Raw genomic sequence first — 27,846 nt, 5'->3', positions numbered from 1 at the left:
CATTCAGAATATCGACCATTTCCTTTGTTTATTTGTCTCGTTCTTACTTGTTGTGTTAATTTTCTTCATTATTTAATTTCAGGTCTGCAATTGTTTTTACAGAACAGGTTTTAAGCCCTGTTCGTTTAGATGTATGAGCATTTCCCCTGCAACAGGATTACATAAGGCGCGTTCACGTTCAGCGCATCGGTTATCATCCCTCCCATTACTTTCGCCAGGCCGTGAGCGTGACGTCACCCGGCTCGCGGCAGCAGGTGAGCGCAGCGTCGCCTCCTCGCTGCTTTCAGAGACGCAGAGCGGAGGAGCGGAGGAGCGGAGCCATGGGAAAGCTTCAAGAATTTGATATCACTTTTGCCAACAACAAGGTGGTTTACGGTCCGGGAGAGTCCATTAGCGGAACTGTGAAAATACGAACCGGCAACGCACTGCACTACAAAGGTAAGTGTGAAGCTTCCCGTCAACATTTTATCCAACAGACTGAAACGTTGCCAGCGTGTCTTTCATCCGCCGCCTGGTTCAGTGAAGCGCGCGGCGAAGGCTTCGACGTAAATAAACTTTTCTTCCGCGAAGCTGGACACGAGGAAGCGCAGAGGGCTAAATACATGTACATATGCATATATGTCATCGGCTCATACTTATATACTTGTGAACTGTTGCGGACATGGCGGTTGTATGTGGTGCTGAGCTGGGGAGTGGACGGTGCGTTTTTCTCCCACCCGCCACGAGCCGCCGTGGACTCTGTTGTTGTGCCCCAACGAGCTAACGTAGCTGGTGCTGCTTAAACCCCACAACCTGCTTGTTTAAACATGTTGCTTCCATCTTTTTTTTATTTAGTTTAACCAACCCTTTGAATTTGTTTTAAACAGCAGCAGAACAAGTGTTGCTTTGTTTTTGCTTTATTAAAACGTATTTCTTCTAATTGTTTTACGGTGTAAAGGACCTTCAAAAAGTTGTAATGTCAACATCTCCGACCAACTCGTTTGACGAGCTCTGAGAATGAGGGGTGAAGTAGGTTAGCAAGGTGGAGAACAGCTTTTTTTTTGTGAGTTGCCATGGAGGAAAGCGACACAGAGAATCTATTGTGTGTAAGCGATCCTTGTGGGGATTAGTGTCTGATAATGGGGGCTGCTATCTGCTTTAACTAAAGGCTCTGTTTCAAAGGGACACTGTAAATGAAGAGGGCTCCTTGAAAAGTGCAAGCCAGGGAACAACATTTCATCTTAGATGTGTATAAAATAAGAGGAGAGACAAAAAGCAGAAGACATGTATTCACTTAGCAAAAAACAGACACCTGTTTTCTGTATTAAAAAAATGTTGATGGGCTAAGCTCTGATTCCGATTAAAAACGCAACAACATATCTTATATGGGACAGCCACGTCCACCTGTGGGCTGGTCAGGCGGAGCGAGATCAATTTGCCATCATGCACAGGCCGACCTGAGGCAGATGGCTTACAGCAGAGGTCAGACGTCCTGCTGAGGTCACACGTATGAACATTTGTATGAAGATAAAGCCAAACATTCACATAATTTTATTGTATTCTGTTGTTTTGCATTTTTTCTGTTACAGCACAAACCCTCGCTTGCCTTGTGTCACAGAACGTTAAATGGCACTAAAGCTTGCCTGTGATCGTGTGTTTGAAGAGGCGATGTACAAGGTGGTGTTTGTTTTTGCCCTCAGTGAGAGTCCTCCGCCCACTTTCCCGGGCCGAAGGTACTCCAACTGAGGGGACTGGTCTGGGCTGCATCTGGAGCTTTCAGCCGACCCGTTAATGTACTGTAAATGCTGAGGTTGCATTATGTGTAACAGTGACATCACCCCTCTCAACCGCGAGCGCTGATGATTCCATCAATCAGACAGGAAATGCATGCGTCTCCTGTTATTGTGTCTTGAGAAGAGGAATACAGAGGAATACAGAGGAGTGTGGTTACCATGTGGTTATGTCATACAAACTAATGTATTATTATTCTACAAACATGCTGTACTGTGACATATATCTTTATTGAAATTTGAAGCAACCTATATCGTGATAGAATAGGCCATATCGCCCGGCCCCACCTTCCCATTTCGCTTCCATTCAGTGGTTGAGAGTGCCTGACAGTCGGTTTTAGGAATTTTACCAAAGATTAAAGAGCAGCACTGTTTTTTAGGGTAGGACCAACAGCATACAGTATCAGCATGGACTGTAAAGTTTTGTTTTTCACGTCCTTTGAGTGTGTGTTTGTGTCTGGGCTGAACTAAGACACATGGTATAAGTTACACAGATTGTGGCACCATATGAGCTGTATGGATATTTTTTTTTTGTGTGTTTTTATTTACACATTGTGTGTGTACAGTTACCAGGTTGTACGACGCAATAAATACAGCGGGATGATAAAACAGATGCACACTCTGAGATGCTTAATATATGGTCGAGGCCATACTCGCAGCCTCACTGTATTATTGATGATGGAGACCATTAGACAGCATTTCTATTGATTAGCTTCCTCTCAAAGTCGGTCGTTAAAGCAGAATCCTGCATGAATGAAAAGTGCGTGAATGATCCACTTACACACATTACTGACACATAATGTTGGACATGCAGTACGACCTAGTGTATACCTTGTATTACTGGAAATTCTGTTCATGTACCATGATTCTGCACTGCAGCACGTGATTTACTGTCAATGTCAATACAGTAAATACCTTATTCGAGGGAAAAGTATTGACAGCTATTGGACTGCCTGAAATTCGGTCTCCAAATTCATGATTTGTCCTCCACTGTCCTGTATATGACAAAATCTCTGCAAAACTAGTCACACATAATCTTTGTGTTTTTCAGAAGCATCCATCATCAGCTCTTTGGTTCAAGTGTTGTTATAAATCATCATAATATCCTGGTAAAGATGTCCTCTACCAACTAGATTTTGCTGCTCCTGATTTGGGGGTATTGACAGAAAGCCGCAGGGTCATCCCTCCATATTAATGTTGTGTTATAGATCTGAGGTTGTGGGCGTAGCCAGTCCGTCTGTTTGGTTCAGTCTCCCGCCGCGTCTTGGTCGGCCTGCACTTAGCAGGATGTGTAGTCTGCTGATACACGAGACGCTCCCGCTTGGACTCAGTGTCTCAGCTTGTGCGGGCATTTCATCTCATGTGGGACGCGTATTGACGGTCTGCTTCGGGCCCCAACACCCAAAGGCTGGAACGTACAGCCCCTGGTGACTGCATGCGCTTGGAAAGGAAGTTTGTTTTGAAACGGCAAGCTCAACAGGAAATGAATCAACTCAAGCGAAAGTCGACTTGATCCGACTTCCTGCCCGTCTGTCGTCTCATTTGTCTTTTAATTTTTAAATTTTTTTATCTCCTCTGTGTATCAAAGTTGACTTTGATATGGCAGCGAGTGTAAATGAGAACATTTTAGGTGTGTAGTTCTTTTGTGTCTCAGGTGACTATAGCGGAGCCTCCCTTAGCTTTCAGCAAAGCAGCAACACAAACATTTACTGTAACCCAATCATCATCTGTGGCGATACAAACCACCGGCTTTATGTAAACAAGACTAGACTCCCCCCCCGGTTTCACACGAACCTGGCCACAGGCATGTGTAGGCACACACACACACACACACGTTTAGAATTGGGGTTTGTGAATCACATGGTAAGAGTCAGAGAATTACTAATCCGTCCTGCTACCCCTCGTTTCAGTCAAAATGTCACTTGAATTAGCAACTTTCGGTTTTCTTTCTGTGGCTGTGGGTTAAGCCGCCGTGTTTGTTCCATCCTGTGCAAGTCAGCACCTGTTCACACAGCAGCAATCAGTTCAACAGAGAATCTATTAAGGACTGCTAATCACAGGACAACCATGAAGCATGTGGTCAATGTTCAGTGGGTGTCGGTTCCCTCAGCTTCCGTTGCCTTGATTTTTTTTGTTTTTCTTATGTCTCTGGCAAGTCCCCTCATTTTATGTGTGATTCTAAATCACTGGCGTGCTTCTGTAAATATCTCCAGTGACGCAGGAAACCAAAACCTGATTTTCGGAAAGACAGCATTTATTGTCGTTGCGGTGGTCTCATTGAATACTCTGTGTTAGTGTAACCTAAAAAAAACAAAAACAAAAACCTAATACTTTGTGCAACTTGCAAAACGACAGGTTTATAATTCTGTTACTTCGATAACGTTCTCATCATTCTCTCACTGTGACTGGTGTTTCCTCACAATGTTACTGTGGGAAGTGACAGCGGGGATGTTGGGTTGATGCAACAAGAGAAATGTATTCTTAGTTATCAACCAGTTTGAGCTTGGTTACTTGGTCTCTAACACGGCGCAGGCAGGAGCACATACGTGGGGAGTGCACGCTCCTCGGAGATACTCGACAAAAGCAGGATTCACAGACTCGATTAAGGCCGTCTTAGCAGTTCATTCATCACTGTTTTGGCTTCCTTAAGGCAAACACTCAAATAAAACTGAAATTGACAAGAAATAAATCAATGAATCCAGTGTGTGATGTGTGAGCATCTCTTTGATCTGGCTCATGAGAACATCCCTGCAGGCCGGGGTTTCTGTGTGACCGTCTAGACTTGGGTGGGCAGGGGGCGGCTGAGTGTATCATGACATCACTGCCCCGAGGGCGACTAACAGTGATGTGTCTGAAAAGTAAAAGTGGTGCACTGAGACATCCTGAGGATGGATTATGTGTCAAAAATCTATTGTTTTAAATGTGTCCAGAGCTCATATGTTCCTACTACTTGCTCTGCTACTAATACTACTACTGTGACAACTGCTACCACTACTAGTACTATGTGCTGCTACTACTGTGGCTATTAGACTACTATTAGTACTACTACTTCTACCACTACTACACTACTAGTGCAACCCTACTATTTCTGCCACTACTACAAATACTAATTAATAGTACTACGTAGTACTACTACTACTATTACTACTCCCACTGCAACTACTACTGCAAGTAGTACTGGTGGTTGTGCCACTATTGATACCGCTACTAATAACAGTAATAAGAATAGTACATTTTTTATTTAAAGACGTTTAATTTGGTAATTAAATTCAAAAGGTTTAGTAAAAACAAAAGGGGCAAAGTATGAAGTCTGTTTATGTTTGTGTTTTCTCGAGAGTTCTTCCTCATCTTTGGTCTGAAAGCTTGAGCTTGGTCAATTGTTTTGTGATTAATACCTCTGGATCCGATTCTTTAGAGCACTTGTTTTCTGTCTTCTGTTTTTTTTTATGTCCTTTGAGTTTTGCTAACGATACAGCGTCATATTGTCTGTGTAAATAAAGTTGAACTGGAGGAGTTTTTATTCCCTCATGACGGTGTCTTTTGTCCAGAACGTGACATATGATTACTCAGTGTGATTAACAGTGACTCCATTCTCTCCGCTTCCCTTCTGTGTGGGCGGGTGGCATCGATCCCTGTGTACAGTACTTCATCAGTCAGAGCACTGTGCCCATAGAAGTGGTGCTGTCAGCTGGAAATCTTGGCCCCAGCTGCTCCCTCTCCCCATGGACTTAGTCATGTTAATAATAACTATCCTTTGACCCCCATAACCAACCGAGCCTAACCCCACGGCTGGTTATTATTTAGGTCTGTCATAAGAGGATTCTGTCTCATTTCCCCTGATAAGTACAGCCTCTCTCCCCCCCTCCTCCCCCTCATACACACACCGCAAATCACTCCCCCTCTTCCTCTCTAAAAAGCTGTCCCACTTCCTATGCTTTGTAGAAGCAAGTTTGCAGAGAGGATGTCACTCTTTATGTGGAACAAAACGTTGATTAGTGCTAACAAAGAAACTAAAGATAGAAGTCTTCCATATCAACTGGGAGATAAGACGTTGGTCTTGTGGTCACGTGATGTGGTCATGCAGGCCCCACATGTCGAATGAATAATCTCAATCCAACCGCAATTTAAAGATGCCATGGTCAATATTTTCATATAAACAATTAGAGCACCGTAAGTGAAGGCTGAAGCCTTTTGCCTCATTATTCTCTCATAGTTTTGGATTCAAGATACATTTGTTGTGATAAATTCTCAGGACTTATTTTAGCACACAATCTCTCATGAACGCACTACTATCTGCCTAACGCCAAACAACCGACGGTCAATAAAAAAAAGGGTCCGATATTTCTTTAATGCCATTTGTGGATCATTCTGACCCAAGAGGCCAAAAATATATATTACTGCATCTTTAACGTTTATGTGAACCATTGTACATAAACAAAAACAAATGTGCCATAATCTTAAAGACAGCAGAAAGCAATATGTGGTATTTACTTTGGTTTTGGTGGATGTGAAGTGAGACATCAGATTGAATAACTCACTGCAGGACACACAGATTAAGTCTTTTATAGCCCATTTTTGGAGGTGAACTTGTGTGTGTTTCGTTCAGCTTTTTGAGCGGTTATGAGAGGTTTCAATCATCTTTTTATCTTCCTCCCGTATGCTGCTAATCCTCCATCGACCTCTCCCTCCTCACCTACATTTTGAGACAGTGCTCGTCTTTTGTCACAGTTGAAAATAATTCCATTGCGGGACACATGCTTGTATTTGGCCCGTTCATAGAGCTGTAGTCTCAGAATAATGTTGGTGGTGGCGGGAGAGTTGTCTGGCTGGTTCAACGTAACAGCCCCTTCACCTTAACTAAGGCCCAAAAACCTCTACTGGCTGGTGTGTGTGTGGTATATGTGAGGAGCTTCTGGCTGCTAGGTGTGTGTGAGACGACACGGAGAGGTGAACCCTCGTTCTAAACAACTCTGACTGCTCCCGAAGAAGTTAGGGTGGCTGCTGTAATAGCAACAAAATAAGAACAAAACTAAGACGTCGTCTGCTTTAGAACGATTCCTGAGGCCCACTGTATTCTATAAGCTCCAGACCACCGGTAGCTTTTGTTGTTGAACCTATTTCACCAATGAACAGAAGGTCCCTCATGACACCCGAAAATCCATGGAAATGTATATGTTCATAACACACCGAGCTCTGTGTCGGCCTCCTTCAAACTCTAAAGTTTAGCTCATGATAATGGGCTCATGTGTCCCTAAACGTCACTAATAGCACAACTAGCAAGTCGGACACACATCGAGAAAAGATTGTGCAGAGGTCTGAACTCGCTATAGGGCGTCCGCTGATACCAAATGTCTCGAAACACTTCTTAAAGCTGACGACTGTACTTTGCACCAGAGTAAAGATATCTTTACTGCTGATACGTAGCTGCATGCAAAACACAGTGAAGATCAGCTTGAGCAAGGAACATCAAAATATAATGAATGTGGATGCAAAGAGAGTTGAGCCGTGTGGTTGAAAAAAGGATGACACCTGACAGATACCTGGACAACGTCACCTAACCTAAACATTCTGTGGCTCACCTCTTATCTGTGTCTGGAGAAAAATACGTCCTGTTTAAGTGCCTTGCTGAGTGGTCATTCAGCAAGGCACTTAAACCATAAATGTTATTTACGGTCTTGTTGTTGAGTAAGGCCTCCAAAGATAAAAAGTACTAGCACAGTGGAAATTTGCCGTCACACTTACAACGATTCATAATTGATCTAGTGATCTTAACTGTCACGATTACACCAGGTTTTAAATGATTCATTGTTTTGCCTCAGTTTTCATCCTGATCTCAACATCCTTGATCTTAAATTCATGTTTTTAAAGATGCACATTGATTCAGGCAACAATCTGCTTTGTATCTGATACCAGTACAGTGAGGTCAGGTCAACTAAGGACATCGCTGATCGCCACGAGGGAGAATCCAATGCCTAAATGTAGGGCTCTATATAGATGTAGATACCACCAAAAGTGAGCTTCAGCGGCAGAGTTTACACATACAACTATCAAGACAATGAAACAGAAAGGAATATCCGGAGGATGAAATAATTAATTCCCTTGTTGCTCCCTGTTGTATAATGAAAAGCAGGTCACAATACAGCTGCTAAATGTGTTGTTGTCCTCAAAGACTGAACGCAGAGACGGTGCTCGCGTCTCCCGGCCATGATGTCCGTCTGGATTTTAGGCCGGGAAACGTCGGTGGAATGTGGGAATTTCGTGGCACGATGCAGTGGCGCGAGGGTGCAGAGTGCAGATTACACACGTTTCCCATGATGTAACCTCTGCATCGGATAAGCCTCTTTCATATGCATGCGAACGTACATGCAGATGTATGCGCCCTAAACTCAAACACACGCAAGCACGAGCGTCATCAACTGACTGGAAGCGTGCGTAGCTCGTCGGCAGCCACAGAGGAGGTGAGTGTCGGGCTGGTCCGTGATTGAACGCTCCCAGATTACTTTCCAAGCAGGGTGTGCAGTTCCCGTTACAGTCATACATTATCTAAATCAGTTAAACTTTAGAATGTCTGGAACTAACCAGACAGTTCGACCAGGGAAACTGAGGTACATTGCATACAGGCTTTGGATTAATTGTTGATATGGAAAAACTACAATCAGTACAAGTCGTCTAACAAGCTCTTTTTTTTAAAATAAATAACCAGCACAATGCACTCAGTCAATTGACATTCTGTACGTCTCCTCTTTTAATATCCATTCCAACACATCACAGTGGCACAACAGTGAGCTACAAAGAAACAACACAGTAACTTTGTTAAATCATGTAAAAGGCTGCCTCACACTGTCTAATAGATCTGATTGGCCTCATCTTCATGCTTCGTCGGTCTTCACGCACAAAGGCACAAAATGAACGTTTCGACACTTTTGAGTGTAGATCCTGAATTTTTGTTCCCTGTTGCTTCTCAGTTGACGGTTGATAAGCCGCGATGGAGGGCATGAAGCCATACATTAATTGCCTCTTGCCTTCACTGAAGCGTCTCTGCCTGATCAAACAGAGCGGTAACTCAGCACAGGTCTGAACCAAACAGCCCAGGCTCTCTTCGGCTGCAGGGCGATTCCCTTACGGCCAGGAGTGATAGATCATGAGATCAGGTGGCTGCGTTTGATACGTCTCGCTGAGAAGCATTAGAGAAGAGATGTTGGAAAATAGAGAAGGACTAATTGTTTTGCAGCGCCTAAAGATTTAATGAGGCTGGTGAAAGTAGCGTCGGATTACTCAGGCTGTCCTGTACAAAGGGAAGGCTGTGACCTCTCGGGGGTTTTTGTGGAAAAGATATACTAGAATTTCTAGTTCCCTGTCCTTCACAGCTTTTGTTGATGCCACAAGAAAAAAATGAATTCTCTCGAAACTCGGACCAGAAAGCGTCCTCTCTGTTTGAGTTCTGACCTCGCTGCCGAAATGAGTCTTTCAATTTGCGATGAATGGTATACTAAATTGCCATTCATCGTTGTGCAGTATCGTTCTGTTGGACTCTCTCTGTGAATAAAGCGAGCACAGGACAGTCTGTCCTTCAACACTGACTACACAGGCATTATGCTGGAATGTCTACGTGACGTCCGAGGAGCCTTTCCAGCGCATGTGAGGAATGCCGATCAAGTCAAGCAATTCAAATGGTCCTTTATCTGCTCTCATTACACTCATGAGTCATGACCCACGTCAGGATGAAATCCTAGCGGCCGTGGTTCTTCTCCGCTGTGTTGTGTCTGAGAAGTCGGGGGTTTCCTCATTCTGCTTTGTTTCCAGTAGTTCAGACCTTAAACAAACTGAGGCTCCTTTGTGCTCCCCAGCCATTAGCTGAAGCTGGACTCTGCGTAATCAGTGTAAATAAGGAGCTGACATTATCAGCCCAGCTTCCCAGCAACCTCCCCTTCCAAGCTGACTAATTTTCCCATGTCATGATGCAACAAGCAGCAAGCTCTGACTTAATGGTTTTCTCCCAAAGACACAGTTCGGCCTCTTTCCTCTTGGAAAGGGTCAACTGTTGTTGCAGAAGTCCTTTTTTCCTCACTCAATGTTTAGCATTGTTATGCGTGCCGGAGTGCAAACATAGGAACTTGATCAGGAAGTGAAGCTGCGCTTTTGTTTGGAAAATCCCGTGACAGAGCAAACAACAGTATTGCGTAACTGGCACATATTTCCAGGAAAGAGTGCCCTGAAGGACAACATTCCTGCACAGGGAGAGGTGAAAGAGAATGTGTGGCACAAATGACTTGATATTATATCAGCATCAGCATCCTCTATTTCTCGTTTTATGATTTATTTTTATCTTAAGTTTGGCTTTATCATCCCTTCTGAGACGTTCGGCCATCCAGGTGCACTACAATCAGGATACAGTTCACATAACGGAAAATCTCACCTTCCCCCACATGCCCATCAGCGCCACACCTTTGCCTGCCACCCACATGGCTCCATGCCCTACCAACGCCCTGTTCTAACCCACATCACAGAACCATTAGACACAATAATAACAAGCACAGCAGTCATGTCTCGGCAGCCAAACCTTGAACCGCCGTGGTTTGCATCCTCTCTCCTGAATCTGTCTGCCCACACTATAGTCTAGTTCGTAAAAGTCTAATGAGTAGCAGCACCGGGATCATCTCCGCCTACAGCAGCTCTCGTTGAACCGTGGAGACGACCTGGACGGACTCCAGTGTGTTGGCAACAAATCCCGGCAGCTGCTGAGTCAGAGCTGTGCTGCTGGCTTCTCTCTCACTACTGAGTGTTGGTCTCCCTCAGGCTGTGGTTTAATCGGTGGAGAGCTGGCTCCTGGCAAGGATTCCTGTGCTGGCAGCAGCAAGGTGTGATCCATGGCTGCTGGTGTGTAGAGGAGTTGGAAACTGTCGGCTTCACAAAACCAAACCAAATCTCGTGAATTGAGTTGAGTATTTCTGGACTACTTGAGCTGGGCATCGTAGATCACAATTTCAGCATGAATCTGGAACTTCAAGGTCTATTTCTTGCCCCAAATTGAATTGGAAAACAATTTTAGTGGTACAGTCCGGGCACCGACCATGAACCACAGTCTCCCCGCATTTGGCCCAAAAACATCTCTCATTACCAAATGCTGCCATTACTTTTTCATATTGTTGATGTGTTGCATTTTACCCCTGCCATCTGTGAGTGCGAGATTAATCTCCGGAATTTGCACAATAAATACTGTCAGACTTTTTCATCCACCTGTTTTTATGCACATTGTATTTGTCAATATACATAAATAATTTAAAAAAGAAGAAAGCACTTCTTATTGACAATGTGTTTCATGCTTGGCTTTTCCAAGCTGGAAAAGAGAGAAAAGATAATGCGTATAGTAGTCTCTGGCTCCAGTTTATTCTGGGTTGTGCATTGTATATCACCGGGTCGCATGTTGTTGGTTTATGTTGCCTAAACCTAACTGGAATCCTACTTGTTCCTCTGGCACATTCTAAGGCCACTATTGCACCATATGTACAGTGATCTTAATTATGGCATATTTAATGTGATAATAGGATTGGACACATGTGCTAATGAATTTATTGGAGAGGAGAATTAGGCCTCTTGTGCGTCTCAGCCCACACAGTCTGTGAATAGCTATGAGTAATTTTGGGATGTCATACACTGGAGGATGTTGCTGTTCAAAAGCAGACTCTCAAACCATGATTGGAGCTAGGTTAACTGTATCACTTCAAAACTCAGAAGGATTATTTTCCTACTTTTTTATATTATAATCAATTAAAACACACCTAAGAGATCTTGCTCTGCTACATATAATGGTTTTATCATAAGTCATAGTTCTGCACCACCAACAAAGACCACGTTTCTTATGAACGCAAATTAGTTAATGAGAATAACTAAATGTATTAAACGTGAGAGCAGAGGCAAATACATTCATTTTAGAGAGCCAATACATTTACTATATAAAAATGTAGCACAATCAAATTTGAACTCTGGAGAGTCTTTGACAATTGGGCCTCAACGTGACGTAATCGTATTTAAGGGTGTGCGGGTGAGGAAGGCCCCAGGAAGCCTGACCACAGTCGATGAAATAATAAGATGAGGAAACGAAACACTGTCACTTGGAATTGGTCATTAATACCCCTCGTGAATATGGCTAGCTGAGCATTGTCGGTTTTGTCTGTGCTTTCGTCAAGCGCCACAGAGTATGCCGTTAAAAACTCAGTTTTTTTCACGTAACGGATCATAAATGTTACTCTGCCACTGTGTTTAACCGAGAGAGAGATATTGCTCAACCGGCTTTTCTTTTCTAGACACAGAATATCAGCAATATGCAAACCTTCCGGTGAACGGCTTTCCTGCTTTGGCAATTAACTTACTCACCACATATATAATCAATGGCCCGGGGACCGGCAGTTTGAGACCCCTGGTAGTTTTGGTGTGAGATGCTGAGTCACAAGCAGGATCCTCTCTTCAATGCGGTTATTTTTGTTCTGAACTCGTTCTTCTGACTCTCGTTCATCTAACATCAGAAGAGGATCGACATGCGCGTGTAACTATGTCAGTAATTCTCACTGAAGTCTCCATAATTTTTTCCCCGTGAGGGACAAAGGGAAAGTCTTGCGTGTTCATACAGGAATAAGAACAGAGTTGATCTCTGCCAGCATGAAACATCCCTGGAGATTCTACTAGAACCAGGCAAAAGACTAGAGTCTAGGTTCGGGTTTTGGACTCCTTCTGCCACTCATGGTTTAAGCATGGTGAAACATGAGGACATATAATTTTCATGTCTCGACGCGCGCCTCATCGGACACATCATTACTACTCCCGGTCCATCCGGCTCCGTGCGTCTGCGTAGAGGCCGGCCCCATTATTCAGCCGCAGACCGCCGGTCTGTCCGCCAAAGCAGCGCATCTCTTATGACACAGCTATTCACTAGTCAGCTGTGCTGCAGCCGCTCTTCCTGCTGCTGCTGCTGCTGCTGCTGCTGCTGCTGCTGCTGCTGCTGCTGCTGCTGCCTGGGACATGAACAGATTACCCCTGTGCCGACCTTTCATGGGCTAAGCTCTTCCCTTTTCCACAACAGACAGCTGTAAACAATATAGTAATGGCTACAGTAATGGCTCCCTTTTCCCCGTCACATTTGTCTACTTTTACACCTCTAATGTTGCCCCTGTGAAGTGTGAGGACTCCAGAAAGCTGTGGTAATGTGGAGTATGAAGGTATTATTCTCCCACAAGAACGAGGCAGATGGCTGCAGGAGCAGATTGCGGGGTTTGGTTAATGACCAGATACATGTGCGTTAGTCTGCATGGCTGAAGGGCAGCGCTCTGTTTTTTTTTTTTTTTGTGAGCTGCAGATTTTGGTTCTAGTTTTTACCGGCAGAGGTTCCTCCCCTTTTCCACCAAACTGTGCCGAGAGCCCAGCCATCTGCCACGTTGTGTGTGTGTGTGTGTGTGCGTGTGGGGGGGGGGGGTTCTGTAATGCCAGCATAGGATCCTGTGTTGATGTGCAATCCTGTAATTTGGTCAAACACAGTAGTCTGAGGCTTTTGTTCGGGAACGTTTGACTTCACATGTTCTTATCATGTCAATTAAAATACGAATCAAATACGGTCTGGCAGGTTTTGGAAAAAAAGACGACGTTGGGTAGACATTTTGTTCTACTCTCATGAGGGAGATCTCCCTCATGTCTCTGTTTGTATTAAACCATTGTGGGGAATGTTGCAAATCAATGAGCTATCTGACTGTTGGATGAACACGATGTTGATGCATCAATTTAAAGTAGGGACAGATATCCATGGTGACCAGAGGGTAAATCCCCCCCCACACCCCTTAGGATTGTTTTTAAGGACTTTTCATCTTCCACCACCACCAGGTCAAATTTAATTTATCCAAAACATTTCTCTATGTCCTGTCCAAACACCTGCAAGTAATGACATTTCCACCTGCCCCGAGCTGTACTGCAAAAGGAAAGAAAGTCAGATGTCACATTCAGGCCACTAAAACATTTAGAACGATACTTGGCCATATCTGTCAGAATACTGAGATAATACTGAGGCTGGGACTGTTTAATCCTCTGGCTTCTGTCACGTGTGTGTGTGTGTGTGTGTGTGTGTGTGTGTGTGTGTGTGTGTGTGTGTGTGTGTGTGTGTGTGTGTGTGTGTGTGTGTGTGTGTGTGTGTGCGCGTGCGCGCGCATTATCAGAGAGATTTCATTTCCTCACAGACAGATCAACAGAACGACAAGAGGGATAGAGAGAGGAGGGGTCAGGAGGGGTCAAAGAGAGGACTGTGTTAAACCACTGCAGAGCTGGTTAGCGAGGTAACTTCAGGTTTAACTCTGGGTCTTCTGTCTTCTTATCTGGGTAGATCGTCATGGTAACTTCCGCTGCACACATTACTTGTAGGGTTGGGTACAGAAAACCGGTGCCAATATGCCAATATTTGAAGAAATAAAATTGCCTTGGCAATAAAAAAAGGCTTTAATGTCTTTTAATGTTGTTTTTTAAAGTATCGGTTCAGGCTCCGTTTAGCCACCGGTATCGTTTTAGCACCGGTATCGGGAAAAACCCAAACGATACCCGTCCCTAATTACCTGTGCTACTAAAAGGTTCGGCCAGGTGAGCCAGGCTAAAAGCATACAAGCAACACAGTTTAGACCAAATTTGGCAAATGCAGAAATGACAGCTGGCACAAAAAAAAAATCGCACACTGTGAATGTGTGAATTAATAGGCTTATAGCCTAATATCACTTCCCCATCTGGGGCACAATATATCTGACTGTTGTCTTAAATTAATGTGTTGCTTATATACGTGTATATTCTTATGGTGTATAATGCCAATATTTCAGCCTTATTCTATCAGCATTGTTTACCAAGTTGCTGGTGTTATTATTTTCGTGATGAATAACAATTCAATGAATGTATATCTATGTATTTATTGGTCATATTTATTTTTACAATGTTAAGAAAGCAATGTCCAAGTCGAGCCTGACGCATAGAATGATCCCAGCCTCTTCCACAGGGAGGCAGACGGTTTATTGAACACTGGCATCGGATTGGTACTTTGTATCAGCCGATACCCAAAGCCCAGTCATCGGTATCGGGACTGAAAGTCTGATTGGTGCATCCCTAATTAGCCGAGTATTAGCCTCTTTGCTTGTAAAGTAGGCCGCTCTGCTGCCAGTAGACACGGCCCCTGGTATGTGAACCAGAGCCAGATAGAGAAACCCTTGGGTTGACTTACAGAGTACTTGATAACCACCATTGTGGGACCACTTAGCATGATTGTGGTTGTTAGAGATAGTGGAGCCAGATAACAAAAAAAACTACTCTGGCTACTGCTAATGCTGCTCACCTGAGTTCTTTTGTGCCGACAGATAAAAAAGTTATCCTTGATTTATTTTTAATCAAGCGTGAAAAGACGTATTTGCATTCAATCACCCTTTCACCTGTATTTGAGTCATTTCAAACCGCATGACCTCTTTGTTTTACCTGTTGCCTCATAGCCATCATCCCCCCAGTAAAACGCAGGTGTAGCGTGACATTTGGCAAACAGTCTGCACTATGATTCATAGCCTTCTTAGTTTCTCCCTGATAATGCTGCTACTCCTTGACAAGTGAATCAGAGCGACAGTTGACATAGCAAATTTCCCAGAAGGTGTTGACGCAGAGCATTTTTTATGGTCAGACAAAACAAGGACAGTGAACCTTTCAGACAGTCGATTGACTCCTTTTTCTCTCCTCTTTCCACAGCCATCAAGGTGAACTGCCAGGGCTCATGTGGGATCTCCAACAAACTGAACGAGGCCGCATGGACTCTGGAGGAGCAGTACTTCAACAGCACGTTGTCTGTTGCCGACAAAGGTGATGGCAGCAAAAGCTTTTTCTGTTGTGTGTGCATCAATGGTGACCATAATGTTCAGGCCTTACTTTTTTTTTTATTCTAGGATTCTAAGAATCACACCACGGTTTGTCCATTTGGTGCACAAAAAAAAGAAGATCCAATAGCAGACATATTGTTATCTTCAGTCATATTTGTGCCCACTATGAAGAAAGCTGAAGACAATCTTATGTGTAATACAGTGTGACAAACCAATGGTTGCCTAGAAGTTGAATGAAACTGGTCTAAACCTCTAAACGTTTTTTTAACAGCTAAGCACATCACTTTCATGCGACTGCAGATTCTCAGCTTAGGTCCTATATGTGGATCAAAGTGGTTTATCCCTGTTCCCTGAGAGCCCTGACATGTCAGAAGCTCCCATCTCACAACAGCACCGTGTGACGGGACTGCAGCCTCCTGCCTTTCGCCTCATTTGGTTTATGGGAAATCTGCTGCAACAGGCTTAATCTCTCAGAGGCAGCAGCGGGTTTTTAGCAGCCGTGTAGTGCGGCGTTAAAGCCTCAATCAGTCCGAGTAGCGGTACCTAGCAGTCATGCTCCAGCCGGCCTCTCCACACGCCGCCTCCCCCGAGGTGAGTCGTGGTCGGCAGTGTCTGATCCGAAGGTCGGACATGCGCCACGGGGACAGGTTTCATTTGAATCCCCAATCGCTCGCCCCGCGGAAATGAGAGCTTATTGGACCCTTATTGGAGGGTCGTCTTCCATATTCGTATTGGTTGCCAATACCGCCCACAGCCAGGAGGTGGAATGTGCCGTGCATGCATTAAAATGTGTCGTAAAGGCAAATCGCACTGACTTAATGGCAGTCATTGGAGCGTGTGATCCATGCTGGTGGAAACACCAAGAAGCACGCCCACACATGCTTCATCATGTGGCATACACCAAACCAGGTGTGTGTGTGTGTGTGTGTGTATATATATATATACATATATATATGTATGTGTGTATGTATGTATGTATGTATGTATGTATGTATGTATATATATATATATATATATATATATATATATATAGATATAGATATAGATATATAGATATGTATATGTGCTATACTGCTGGAAAGTGTATTTCCTCAAGTACTGTACCTTTATCCATTTTATGCTACTTTAGACTTCTACATTACAGATGGAACATTTATGACGAGATAAGCTATCAGGTAGAAACACAAATAAGGTTCTGAAGCTGAAACTGAAGATATTTTGCATTGTAGATACTATATTTGTCTTTATTACTAAAGTGTTATAATATTAGTTATTCTGATATCGGATCACAACAGACATTTCCACTCCTTTCTGTTCCATCTTTCTTACTATGAAACTGGGTGAATCGAACACGTCATTATGGCAACACCGTAAATAAGTGTAACGTTCGGTTAGAACAGTTTGAGCAAATGTAGAGCAAACGTCAAATGGGGAAATGAAATTTAAGCTTTACGGCTTGGATTACTCAGACTGCACAAACAAACGGGCACAGACATGAACACACCCGCCTCACAGTTGGCATACAGCTATGTGGGTGCATGGAGGCCGGCCTTGTATAACGATTAAAAAAATATATATATAAAAAACAGAGACATCTGCAAAGTGCCAAACGGTCAGTATAAACAAACCGCCAAGTCAGGCTGAAATATACAAAGTATTCATAGGAGACGTGAGTGAAAGATAAACATAACAACAGGGCTGGACATCAAAACCTCAACACTCATTTTGTAAAGCTGTCAAGTATCAGCTAGCAGAGTCAGCTGGTCAGCTGTGTTGTCTTGGTAGTCCCAGATTGTTGCCAGCTTTAGACTATTTCGTTTAGGTAAAGCGCTTAAACAGCTGCTTGTAAACACAATAATTTTACACGAGAATGATGCTTTCGTTCATAAAAGGAAAAAGTACTTGATGTTTCTTAAAGTTAATCACTTTGGTATTGCCACTGAAACTCAGGTATTGTTTAGGTGTTAGTCTCAAAAACTGCACACAAAAAAACATCAGTCTATAATACATTACTGTGCAAAACCATTGTGGGGATTAATATAAATGAAACTAAATAATTACCACCATGTTTACCACATTTGCAGTATCTTTAAAGCAAACGGAAAAAAGTAATTCCACATTTCAGTCCACACATGCACACAGTGCACGGTGTAAAACACCAGGCATCACACTCCCAAACGGAGGAGGACATAAATAATTCATGACACAGCCTCCTTCTGCGCGCCCCTTTATCTCTGCCATTTTTCCGTATCCCATTCTCTTCCGAAAATGGGCCGCTCTTCCCCCAAGGGCTGAGCGGCACACGGGGAGCGAGACAGGAAGGGTGACTGAAGACCACACACACACACACACACACACACACACACACACACTTACACACTTACACAAAGCCAGCAATGCTTTGGCTGACTGATAATGTGGTATGCCACAGATGCTTGGCGGTTGGAGACCAGTGATGTCAGCGTCCATTCTTCACCCTGTCACTGTTGTCAGTTAATGACCTTCAGGAAATAAGGATCTCCTCCCACCACCGCAGCCTGGTCGTGGTTACACTGTGGACTTGTTTTACAAACTGACAGCTTTATATTTAGACCGCGCTGGAGATGCTGTCGTGTTTCCTTTGTTGCCATGTTCCACGCTGTCCGTTGATGATGCGTAACACATCTGTGCGCAGTTAGTATCGGGTGCAACGTTGTTTTCTTTCCGTTTGCTAAACGAGAAACCGTCTTTCAAGAGAAGCCTCGGGTTCAAGGTCTTATTTACTCTTATCTTATTCGATTTATGGATGCTGTATTTAGACACCACAAGGCAAAAGTAAATAAATAAACTAAGGAGAAAAGGTCTCTTTTACTCAACTCAAGTATCCATTTAGGGTTTCTATCATCAATCTTTCTAAAAAAGTAAAACATAGTTTTATTATTCCTAATGGAGTTACACAACATAGTGTTGAGAAATATTAGCTTTTACCAATGTTTTTTCCCAGGAGTTGATGAGTGTCTCTTGCGTCTGAGACAGAACCCGTGAGTTGCAGTCAGTCTTTCCATCCACCTTTTTTTTTTGTGCAGTTTCAACGTACATATGTTTTTTAATCAAGTTAAAGTGCTATACAAGTACGGGTCCATTTACAGGAAGCAAACACAAACATCACTTTTACATCTGTGTTTCTCTACACTGATTTCCACCGTTCGTGGTCCAACTGCCGCTCTTTCAACTCGACCATCTTGTTGCGTCCTCTTCTTCTGCACTGGCATGATGGTTACCCACCTGCTGCTCGTCTTGATGATCCAACTCCTGCTCATCACATCACTGTAGTGGATGGAAACAAGCATTACATTTTCTAGAAATTAGGTTAAATTTTGCGATACATTTGGATGGAAAACTGGCTATTTTTTTTTACTTAAACTCTCTTAAGCCATGATAGTAGTTTAAAAGTGCGGAGATCGTTAAAGACACAGACACACACAGTCTTAGCACTTCACTCACTAAACTGAGAGTTGTGCCCATCCCTAAAGAGGTTAGACATGTTGCTGTCTGGAAGAATTTAATTGGGCTGTGGGATCCTCTCTAGAGAATGAATAAGCCGACTCTCAAGGTGCTCCCGGTGTAACAGGGATGGAAAGGCTCTTATTAGTGCCTTGGGCTCTTCTTCATAATTTAAGTGAGCTTGTGAAATAAACAAGTATCAAAATGTAATACAAAACACCTCTTCATACTTCTGAGCACTTCCTGTTTGCATCCTCCGAATGACACATGTGCCTCTGAAAACCCAGCGAGGTCTGCCTCCGATAAGATCAGCCACACAGTTCTCGTATACTGTTGCACTTCAGCGAGTTTTCGTTTGCTTCTGCACTGCTGCTTGATAGAACTCTACCCTGACGTGTTAAAATACACATTTGTTTTGTTTCTAGTGTTCATGTCAGTCTATATTTTTCTAATTGCAAACAAAACTTAAAAAACTTGAAAATACAACCTCCAACTGAACTGATGCCATCAAGCATTGTCTGTGTATCCAGAGTCTTAACCCTCTGTGCCATAGAGCTCCATTGTTGTCAATGAGCCTGGAGTCACACTAGGTGACATGTTTCATGTTTCATCACCATGAAGACACACACAGTCTCACAGTCACACACCGTCCTGCTGCCGTAAATACTCACTACATCCCTGAATGTGTATTATTCCGCAGCTGAAAATAGTCCCTAACACATTTAACAATTTAGCCCTGTTTGAGTGACACTAGGAATCAATGGCCTCGTTGGTAGAGACGGAATAGACAGGATCTTTGAGAAATATAGATTTAAACCAGGCCTTTTCTTTAAATCCCAGCGATGCTGACCTGTAGATGTTGCAGCGGAGCAGAAGAATGCACTCGGCCTTGGGTCGATCACTGCTGGCCCCCCACGGTGCCGCTGTGCTTGTAAATCATTGATTAACTTTGCTGAGAAATGCTCCAACTTTGCCAGCTACACGTTATCGCTTCCTCCGACACCGGCTGATTGGTTTCAGGTGCTAGTTTCGCTCGCTACAACAGGCGTCTCGGCTCGGCTGTCTTTGAACAATGAAGCGGCTTTGTCTCAGAAACTCCATCCCTCTGTGAAAGCATGTGATTCCCACAGGACTCCCAAATGCATACGAGGGGATATGAAGAGTCGAAATAAACACAATCGTACACACGCAGCCCCTGAGAATTCTCACTCTATTTGCACAACACATGTCATTTGCATTTAACTGAGAGACTTCTTCTCTCCACAGGAACCCTGGCGGCAGGCGAGCACAGTTTCCCTTTCCAGTTTCTCATTCCAGGTGAGTGTGCGATGAACCCAGGCGACCTGTTCAACTTCATTCCTCCACGTCAGAGGCACACCTTCAGTTCCCGTAATAGTTTTCCAGGTCCAGATAGCAACAGTGTAAGGGGCACGCTGCCGCGATAACACCGGATAACATAACACTTTTACCCCGTGTGTGTACTTCCAAAATGCTCAGCGCGAAGCCCTTTGTCTCCCACACAAAGCAGACGGACACAGATCTGCGATACCGATGCCGTGTGAAGGATCATTACATGGTTAATGCTTAAGTGACGTGGGAATGGAACATGCTGACTGTGACGTGCCTCTCCGTGATAAGTCCCCTTTATTCCACATGCCACTTCACCAGCCTAATGCATAATAAATAAATAAAAATGACATCACAATCACGCACATGACGCAGAGATTAGCTGAACATGCTTGGCACCTGCGAGGGCACACACAGTGCAGTGTCTGTCTGGTATCTTGCACTCTCTCATGCGTGGGCTGAAGCACAGGGGTGGGGGAGTGAGGGGATATTTTTAGTTCTCTCTCCTGTTGTGCAGTCACTGTTTAATTGGTCTTCAGGCTCTCAGACCCTCGGACTTGAGGGCATCAGCACAGTTAACTATCATGTAGCGATGAGGGGAGACAAACGTGGCAAAAATTTTCAGGAACTAATCAATTCAGAGATGTTAGGCGATAGTTTGCATCCTTGACATGTCTTCTGTCAGACCAGTGGAAAGAAGACATTCAGAATATCCATTTAGGTGTTTATTTGACTACTTTTTGCGCCTTTAGATTTCTCCTAAATTCCCCAAAGGATACCATTAGATAATGCCTCATTTGCATTTTACAATACATATATTGAAAGGACATTTTCCTCATTCTCAGACTCTGAGCCAGAACATCATTAGCACCGACATATACCAACCAAAGTGTCTGGTTTCATATATATATTCTGAAGGTTTTTACACAGGGGTTCATATATCATTTATAGCCTCATTCATACAACATTCTATTCCTACAAACATGATGTTTTTTTTATGGTTATTGACAGTATTTTCTGCGAGTCTCTGTAAAAACCTTTGATTCTTGTATGTCAATCATTTTTATAATACTTTTGAAACCGGCCTTTATCCATTTATTGAGTTCTGGAAATGAATGCAAATTACAACATAAGATAAGATATTGCATCATTTCCATATTTAAACAAAACCTTTTAGAGCGCTTGAAATACAAAATAGAATGCCTTAATGTAAGTAATCGGCTAAGGAAGTGTCGTGGTGATACCTATTAGTGAAACCCTATTCACGTGGGTGTCTCCTACGCCCCCTGCTGGTACAGCATAGAGACTGATTCTGATCTCTCGTTAAAATAGACTCGCAGCACAGAAAGTCTTTTAGGTAGAATGACCTGCCTTTTAAACACTGGGTTTAAATAGGTAGTGATAGTTAGGTTTATTAGACTCTTTGAGAAATGTCCATGTGTAGATATGAAAACATGTCGGCATCAAAGCACATCATAAATGGTGATGTGCAACATAAAAAAGAAAGAAAATGTGGTTCATTACCAGATGACATTGCTTTTATTTTAAGGTCGCACTACCTTGTATGATAATAAAGTTGAATGGAATTGAATAAATGTTCAAAAACAAAACAGAAATCCTCTTGAAAAAAAGAAAAACCTCTGTGTTCCTGATCATTGTCCACACCAATAAACACTGAGCAACTTAAGAACAGTTCCTACTCAGAGACGGAGAGATGGAGACCTTGAAGCGTCTTTAAGTGTGCGACGAAGCGTTTGCGCTCACAGTAAATGGTTCAGCGTTCTTTTCAAAGGAAGAAAAAAGCGAATACTTCACATAAGCCCACCACAAATACTGAACAAGCAGCTCCAGCGCTTTCATTAAGCTCCTCTATGGCAGGTACAGCAAATCATTTAAATCATTTAAATCGTCAAATCATGCATGCTTGGAGACAAAATATGTGTGATTGAAATGCGTTTGCATTTATTCATTTATTTTTTACATTTTACAACCCTCATGATGACACTAGAGGACTATTCAATAGGATTCATCCACTGGGCACCATGACTATCACTTTTACCACAAATGTGGCCCAGTTTTAATGTAGGTGCCTCTGTAGGTTTAAATCAACAGGCGCTCACTAGGTTCATTGGTTGTACAAGTCCATCCTGAAAAAGTAAAAGTCAGGGGGCTGCCCTGTTGAAATAAAGTCAGCAAGTACAACTGTAGCTCAAAGAGTCCGCGGAAGGTCTTTGTTTGGCAGATTTCGCAATCCTCCACCACTTTCGGCCGCCGCAAGCAGCTCAGGCTGGTGCGTCTCTAGGGAAAGTCCACCCTGTGCTTCAGTCTGTTCTTTGTTAGTCCGTCCCCAGCTCTGTTCTGGCTCCCGAGCGGTCTGCAACGAAACACAACAGCAGAACCACATCTCCCGCTTAATTCTTATTGACAGCAGCAGCAGACTCGTCCGTGGAGCCGCCGCCTGCCTCGCTGACATTAGCATCTGAATGAGGGTCAGGGAGAAGCGGAACGCTCCACGATAGTGAGAGTGGCTGAGCCTTTGTTTTGACAGCACATTAATCACATTTTTGTACATCGTGTTTAGGAATTTACATGCAGATTGTTTGTGCGGCTCACACTTCCAGATGAGTTTTTTTCTTCTTCCTTTCCTCTGGCTCTGAACTTATCTCTCCTGCTGTCTGTTGGTCCCTAAACAGTTATTTTTATCTGCCTGTCTTTTAATTTCCTTCCCTCCAGCCTTCTCCCTCCCCGTTTCCTGCTCCTCGCTGCCCTTTCCTCGAGTCACAAGAACAATCAGTGTCCTTTTTTTCTCTCCATTCAAGACAAATGTGCAGGAATCAGTCTGAAAAGCTCCTTACCTCTTGTGACCACTCTGATAGAGGCCGACATGCCCCAACTACTAACAATATAAAAGAAAATCTATTACAATTTTAGCCCAATTAATTTAGCCTTTTCAGGGATTACATTATTGCCACATTTTAATAATTTGTTACATTTTATTTTCACTCAACTAAAGTAACATCTGCAATTCTCTCTTCAGCTGCTGTGCCGACATCCTTTGAGGGACCATTTGGGAAGATTATTTACCGCGTGAGGGTGGCCATCGACACGCCCCGCTTCTCCAAGGACCACAAAGCCCTGAGGCCCTTCTACCTGCTCAACCGGCTCAACCTCAACGATGTTCCTGCCATTGAAGTAAGTTAAAAGTTTCCCAACTTTTTGGATAATCTCCCTCTGCTTATTTTCTTGCCTAGCAAACCTAAATGTTGGCCTTCTGTTCTTCGGAGAAGTTTAGAATCTAATGCAGAAACCAGAGGAGGAGAAGGGACGCATCTCTTTATTTGATCAGCGTTTGCCTCGGTCGAGGGTTATTTGATTTTACGGCCAAGCAGGATCTGATAAATGTTCTCCTCAACCTCCCCTGCATTACTCACTTATCACTCACTCTCTTCCCGACATGACTGACAAGAGTTTCCTGATCCTCTGGAACTATGCAGGAATAGAAAATCTGCTCGATTTCAGCTAATGAGGCTTCCTCACAAAGCGTTTATCCTGTGACTCCGTCTCCGCAGAATCCGAGTTACGCCGTGATCACGAAGAAGTTCAGCTACCTCCTGGTGAAGACGGGGACCCTGATGCTGAAAGCTCGCAGTGACCTGAGGGGTTACGTCCCCGGGCAGGTCATCAAGTTAGCCACCGAGATCCACAACAAGTCCGGGAGGGACACGGGATGTGTGCTGGCCAGTCTCATACAGGTAGAGCAGTGGATATTATCAGTAATAATGCTGGTTTGTTTTTGTTTGTTTTTACCACCACACCTTTTCACTAACCTTTTTAAGAGGCTAACTTCCTGCTGCAGTGATTCATCTTTGGAAATAGTGTCTCGCCAAGGCTTTCAGGTGTTGAGCACAGAACAGCTGCACTGAGTCGTACAAAACAATCATAGTCTTTGCCCTTTCCAAATACCATTATTATGACCACAGCCCCCCGGAAATATCCATTTTAAGGGTTTTAATTCATTCATAGAGCATCGCCCTCCAAATCTCTCTGGACCTTCGAGTCCGAGAGGTTTTCTTGATCCATTCCAAAGGAGACGCTTTTCCTTCCAATGAGCTTGAGGTGGGGGAATTGGCTTGAAGTCACCGTCGCATGTTTTCTTGTCCGCGTACCAGAAAGTGACCTACAAGACCAAGCGGCCTGTGGTTGATCTGCGGACCATCGCGGAGGTGGAGGGCGCCGGCGTGAAAGCAGGGAAACATGCAGAGTGGAGAGAGCAGATCATCGTCCCTCCTCTTCCTCAGTCTGTACTGAGCGGCTGCAGCCTCATAGACATCGACTATTTCATTCAGGTCAGTGTGTACAGTGTGTTTAAATGTGGACAATATTAAAATACCCTGAGCATCCAAAATTAATTATAATCCCAAGTAGTGGAGCGTACTTAGAGGGCAACACTGTTTTTTAATGATTGGTGTGTTTGTGTTCCTGCTGGCGCCTGCACACATTCAGAAGATTGAAGATTTTAGAGCTACTTTTTCAGCTATTTCTGGTTTATTTTCCTGGCAACCAGCTCTTGACACGCGAATGAATAATAGCACTGTATGCTGTATTCTAGGGATGCCATAAGTATTAGTTGTAAATGTAAATAAAGATAGTATAGTAAAGTAGTGTATTTTCACAGAGCCGTGTGTCACTATAGTCTTCCTAACTCCATTAAACATACTAAATATACTTCAAATTATAACCAATCTATAAAACAAGGCTCCTGTTTGTGCTGCAGGTGTCTCTAAAGTCTCCAGACGCCATCGTCACTCTGCCCATCTGCATTGGGAACATCGCCGTGAACTTGTCTCCGTCGAGGCCCATGCTCTCCGGTCCAGGCCACCGCGGCGCAACGGCAGCACCCGGCGCGGCAGGCGTGATGCCCAGTGCTCCGCCGGTGGAGGAGCCAGAGGAAGGGCTGTGTGCAGGCGGCTTGGCCAGTGAGGAGATTCCCACCAAGAGTCACTCTCAGCAGGACCCCTTCGGTCAGCCGGTCACCATGTCCCCCAGCGCCCTGCCACCCGGCCACGGCCGACCCGACGCGTCCGCCCCCCAGTTCTGTGTGTCCACCGGGGCCACCATACCTTTCTTCACCGAGGGAAACGTGATTCCTATCCCTACTTCCTGTTCTCTCATCCTCCCCCCAGAGTACAGCAGCTGTGACTACCCTCACGGTTAGTTCTTATACACCGGCATGCAGACAAACACGGGCATCTGGGGACACACAAGACACCAGTTTGGTTTAAAGGGCAATAAATATTCACGTCACCCCTATCACAGTCAGTGCTCAGTGAGTTCAAGGGATGAAGTTCAATCTCTAAAACCGGATAAACACTGGCTGGTGTTGAGCCAAGAGTCGACTCTGACAGTAGTGTTGCTATATGTTCTTCTTATAGGCAAACCCTGAGACGACGAAAACGAGGAATTCTCAGTCACGTGGCCTAAGTCACTCACACACCAAAGTTTTATTGCTTACCTACAAATCCTGCAAGGCAGCTTTATGCTTATGCAAAGGTCCGGACAATTCCCAAACTGTTGAGTGACAATGCTGAGCTCAAAACACAGGGCACCGTTACGTATTCGTAATGCTGTAAACACCTTGCTATAGTAAGTGCTCTTAAATCTCTTGAGTGCACCCTCAGCCAGTTAATGAAGACAGACACTGGTGGCTGAAGCATTCACAGTTGAAACTCAATAATCCTGAAACATGTAATCTAATAATTATGTAATGACCACACATAACCATGATTAAGGACTTCATATACATATATATATTTATATATATATATATATATATATACTGACTTTATCTTTCTTTTGCCTTTGTGCGTTACAGAGCCCCCACCCACTTACGAGGAAAGCTGCAGTAGCGTTGACTCCAGTTTCAACAGTGGACAGTAGAGAAGAAGCAGGTGATGAAGCGTCATGGCCGCGCCCGCTCACACCTGTCTGCATTCGACACTCTGGAGAAATCAGTACAGAGACACGGCGGGTTACAGAGGATGGACGATAACTCCACCCCTCCACGAACACCCCAAATATTGTTTCTTTGTCCTAGAATAAGTAAAAAAGAAAAAAGAAAAAGGGATCATATCTTATATTGAGTATAAGTTTAATTTCTCGTGTCTCATCAGGTAGAGTCAGACGGAACGGCTGAACATCACGGTGCCTAAAAGAAGTACAGCGTTTCGATCGTTCAGTGATTGAACATGTTTCTTTCATGGGGCAGACCTGTTTTGTTTTTCCAATGAACCGTTGCATCTGTGATGCCTTGACAATTATTTTGGCCTCCTGAAGGCTCATGTTTGACGAGATCCATCACTGGCCTTTTTTTATTATTATTCTTGTTCCAATTGTCCACTTGTTATTGTGGCCCACCGCTGTCCGTTTGTGTCTCAGTTGTCCTCATCAGCAGCAGCAGCAGGGCAGAGATGTCTTCATGCTGGACGTCTAAAGGAAGACTCGTCACCAGAGGTTAGGGTTCGTCTAGTTTAACTAGTTAAACACCGAGTGTGTAGGATGTTCTGTGATTATAGCGTCTTAAGTCAGAAATTGTTTGAATCCGACATAAATCGGTGTTGAAGACAAACAGAGTCTCAGCAACGCCTCTCAGTTGTGCAACTTAAAACAGGAACAGCAACAACAAAAATGACTGACTATTAGTTAATAAATCAAGTCAATATAGAATCTGTATATTTTCTCGCATTGTTTTAATCGACATGACCGACTAGAAAATTTACATTTGCTTCTGCACAAGATAATTTATGTTGAGGAAAAAGATAGACATAGAAGAACATGTGCACTGATCTCTTTGTGAAAAAAGATTGATTATGTGAGCTAAAAAAAATTATAATAAAAAAATTATAATAATACAAAACAATCTATTTATTTATATATATATATATACATAAATATATATATCATAATATTTGATCTGCAATCATGTGCTGTTGCCGCATACAGCTGAGAGGTTTAGCGTCGACACCTGTTTTGTATTCAGAGGACAGTTTATCTGCAGGTGAGGCTCGTTTCTCCTGCAGCTGGATGTGACGACTGCAGAGACGACTCAGTCTTTCACTGCCCTCTTGTGGCCGTCTGGTGCAAACTCATCTCAAACCCCTGCAGGTGGAGCTGAACATAATCGGCCATGCAAACCGAAATGCTTCACGTCCCTTCTTCTGTGATGCGCCAAGTGCAAGTGGACTGCATGTCGAGCAGAACGGACAAATTGAGGTTCCGAGATGCGATGCAGGTGTTTAGCGTCACCGTTTCAGTCTGAATGCGATCGTGTGTTGTTATTGTTGTTGTTTTTCTCCTGTCTGTTGCCTTAATGTTCT

General features: G+C 43.7%; 1 protein-coding gene across 1 annotated transcript; it reads left to right on the top strand.

Annotated features, from left to right (window-relative positions):
• Positions 1-320: 320 nt before the first annotated feature.
• Positions 321-27,693, top strand: arrdc1b (arrestin domain containing 1b; the record flags this gene model as incomplete). Its single annotated transcript, XM_079235485.1, has 8 exons — positions 321-438; positions 15,516-15,626; positions 20,393-20,443; positions 23,511-23,665; positions 24,043-24,225; positions 24,643-24,819; positions 25,248-25,683; positions 26,346-27,693. The coding sequence occupies 8 exons, from the start codon at positions 321-323 to the stop codon at positions 26,408-26,410; spliced, it is 1,296 nt and encodes a 431-aa protein (XP_079091611.1). The 3' UTR covers positions 26,411-27,693.
• Between the last annotated feature and the right edge of the window lie 153 nt (positions 27,694-27,846).

This window comes from Taurulus bubalis (assembly GCF_910589615.1).
Source record: "Taurulus bubalis genome assembly, chromosome: 19".
Taxonomy (NCBI): Eukaryota; Metazoa; Chordata; class Actinopteri; order Perciformes; family Cottidae; genus Taurulus; species Taurulus bubalis.
Note: the sequence above shows the minus strand (reverse complement) of the source record. Positions and strands in the feature narration are given on the sequence as shown.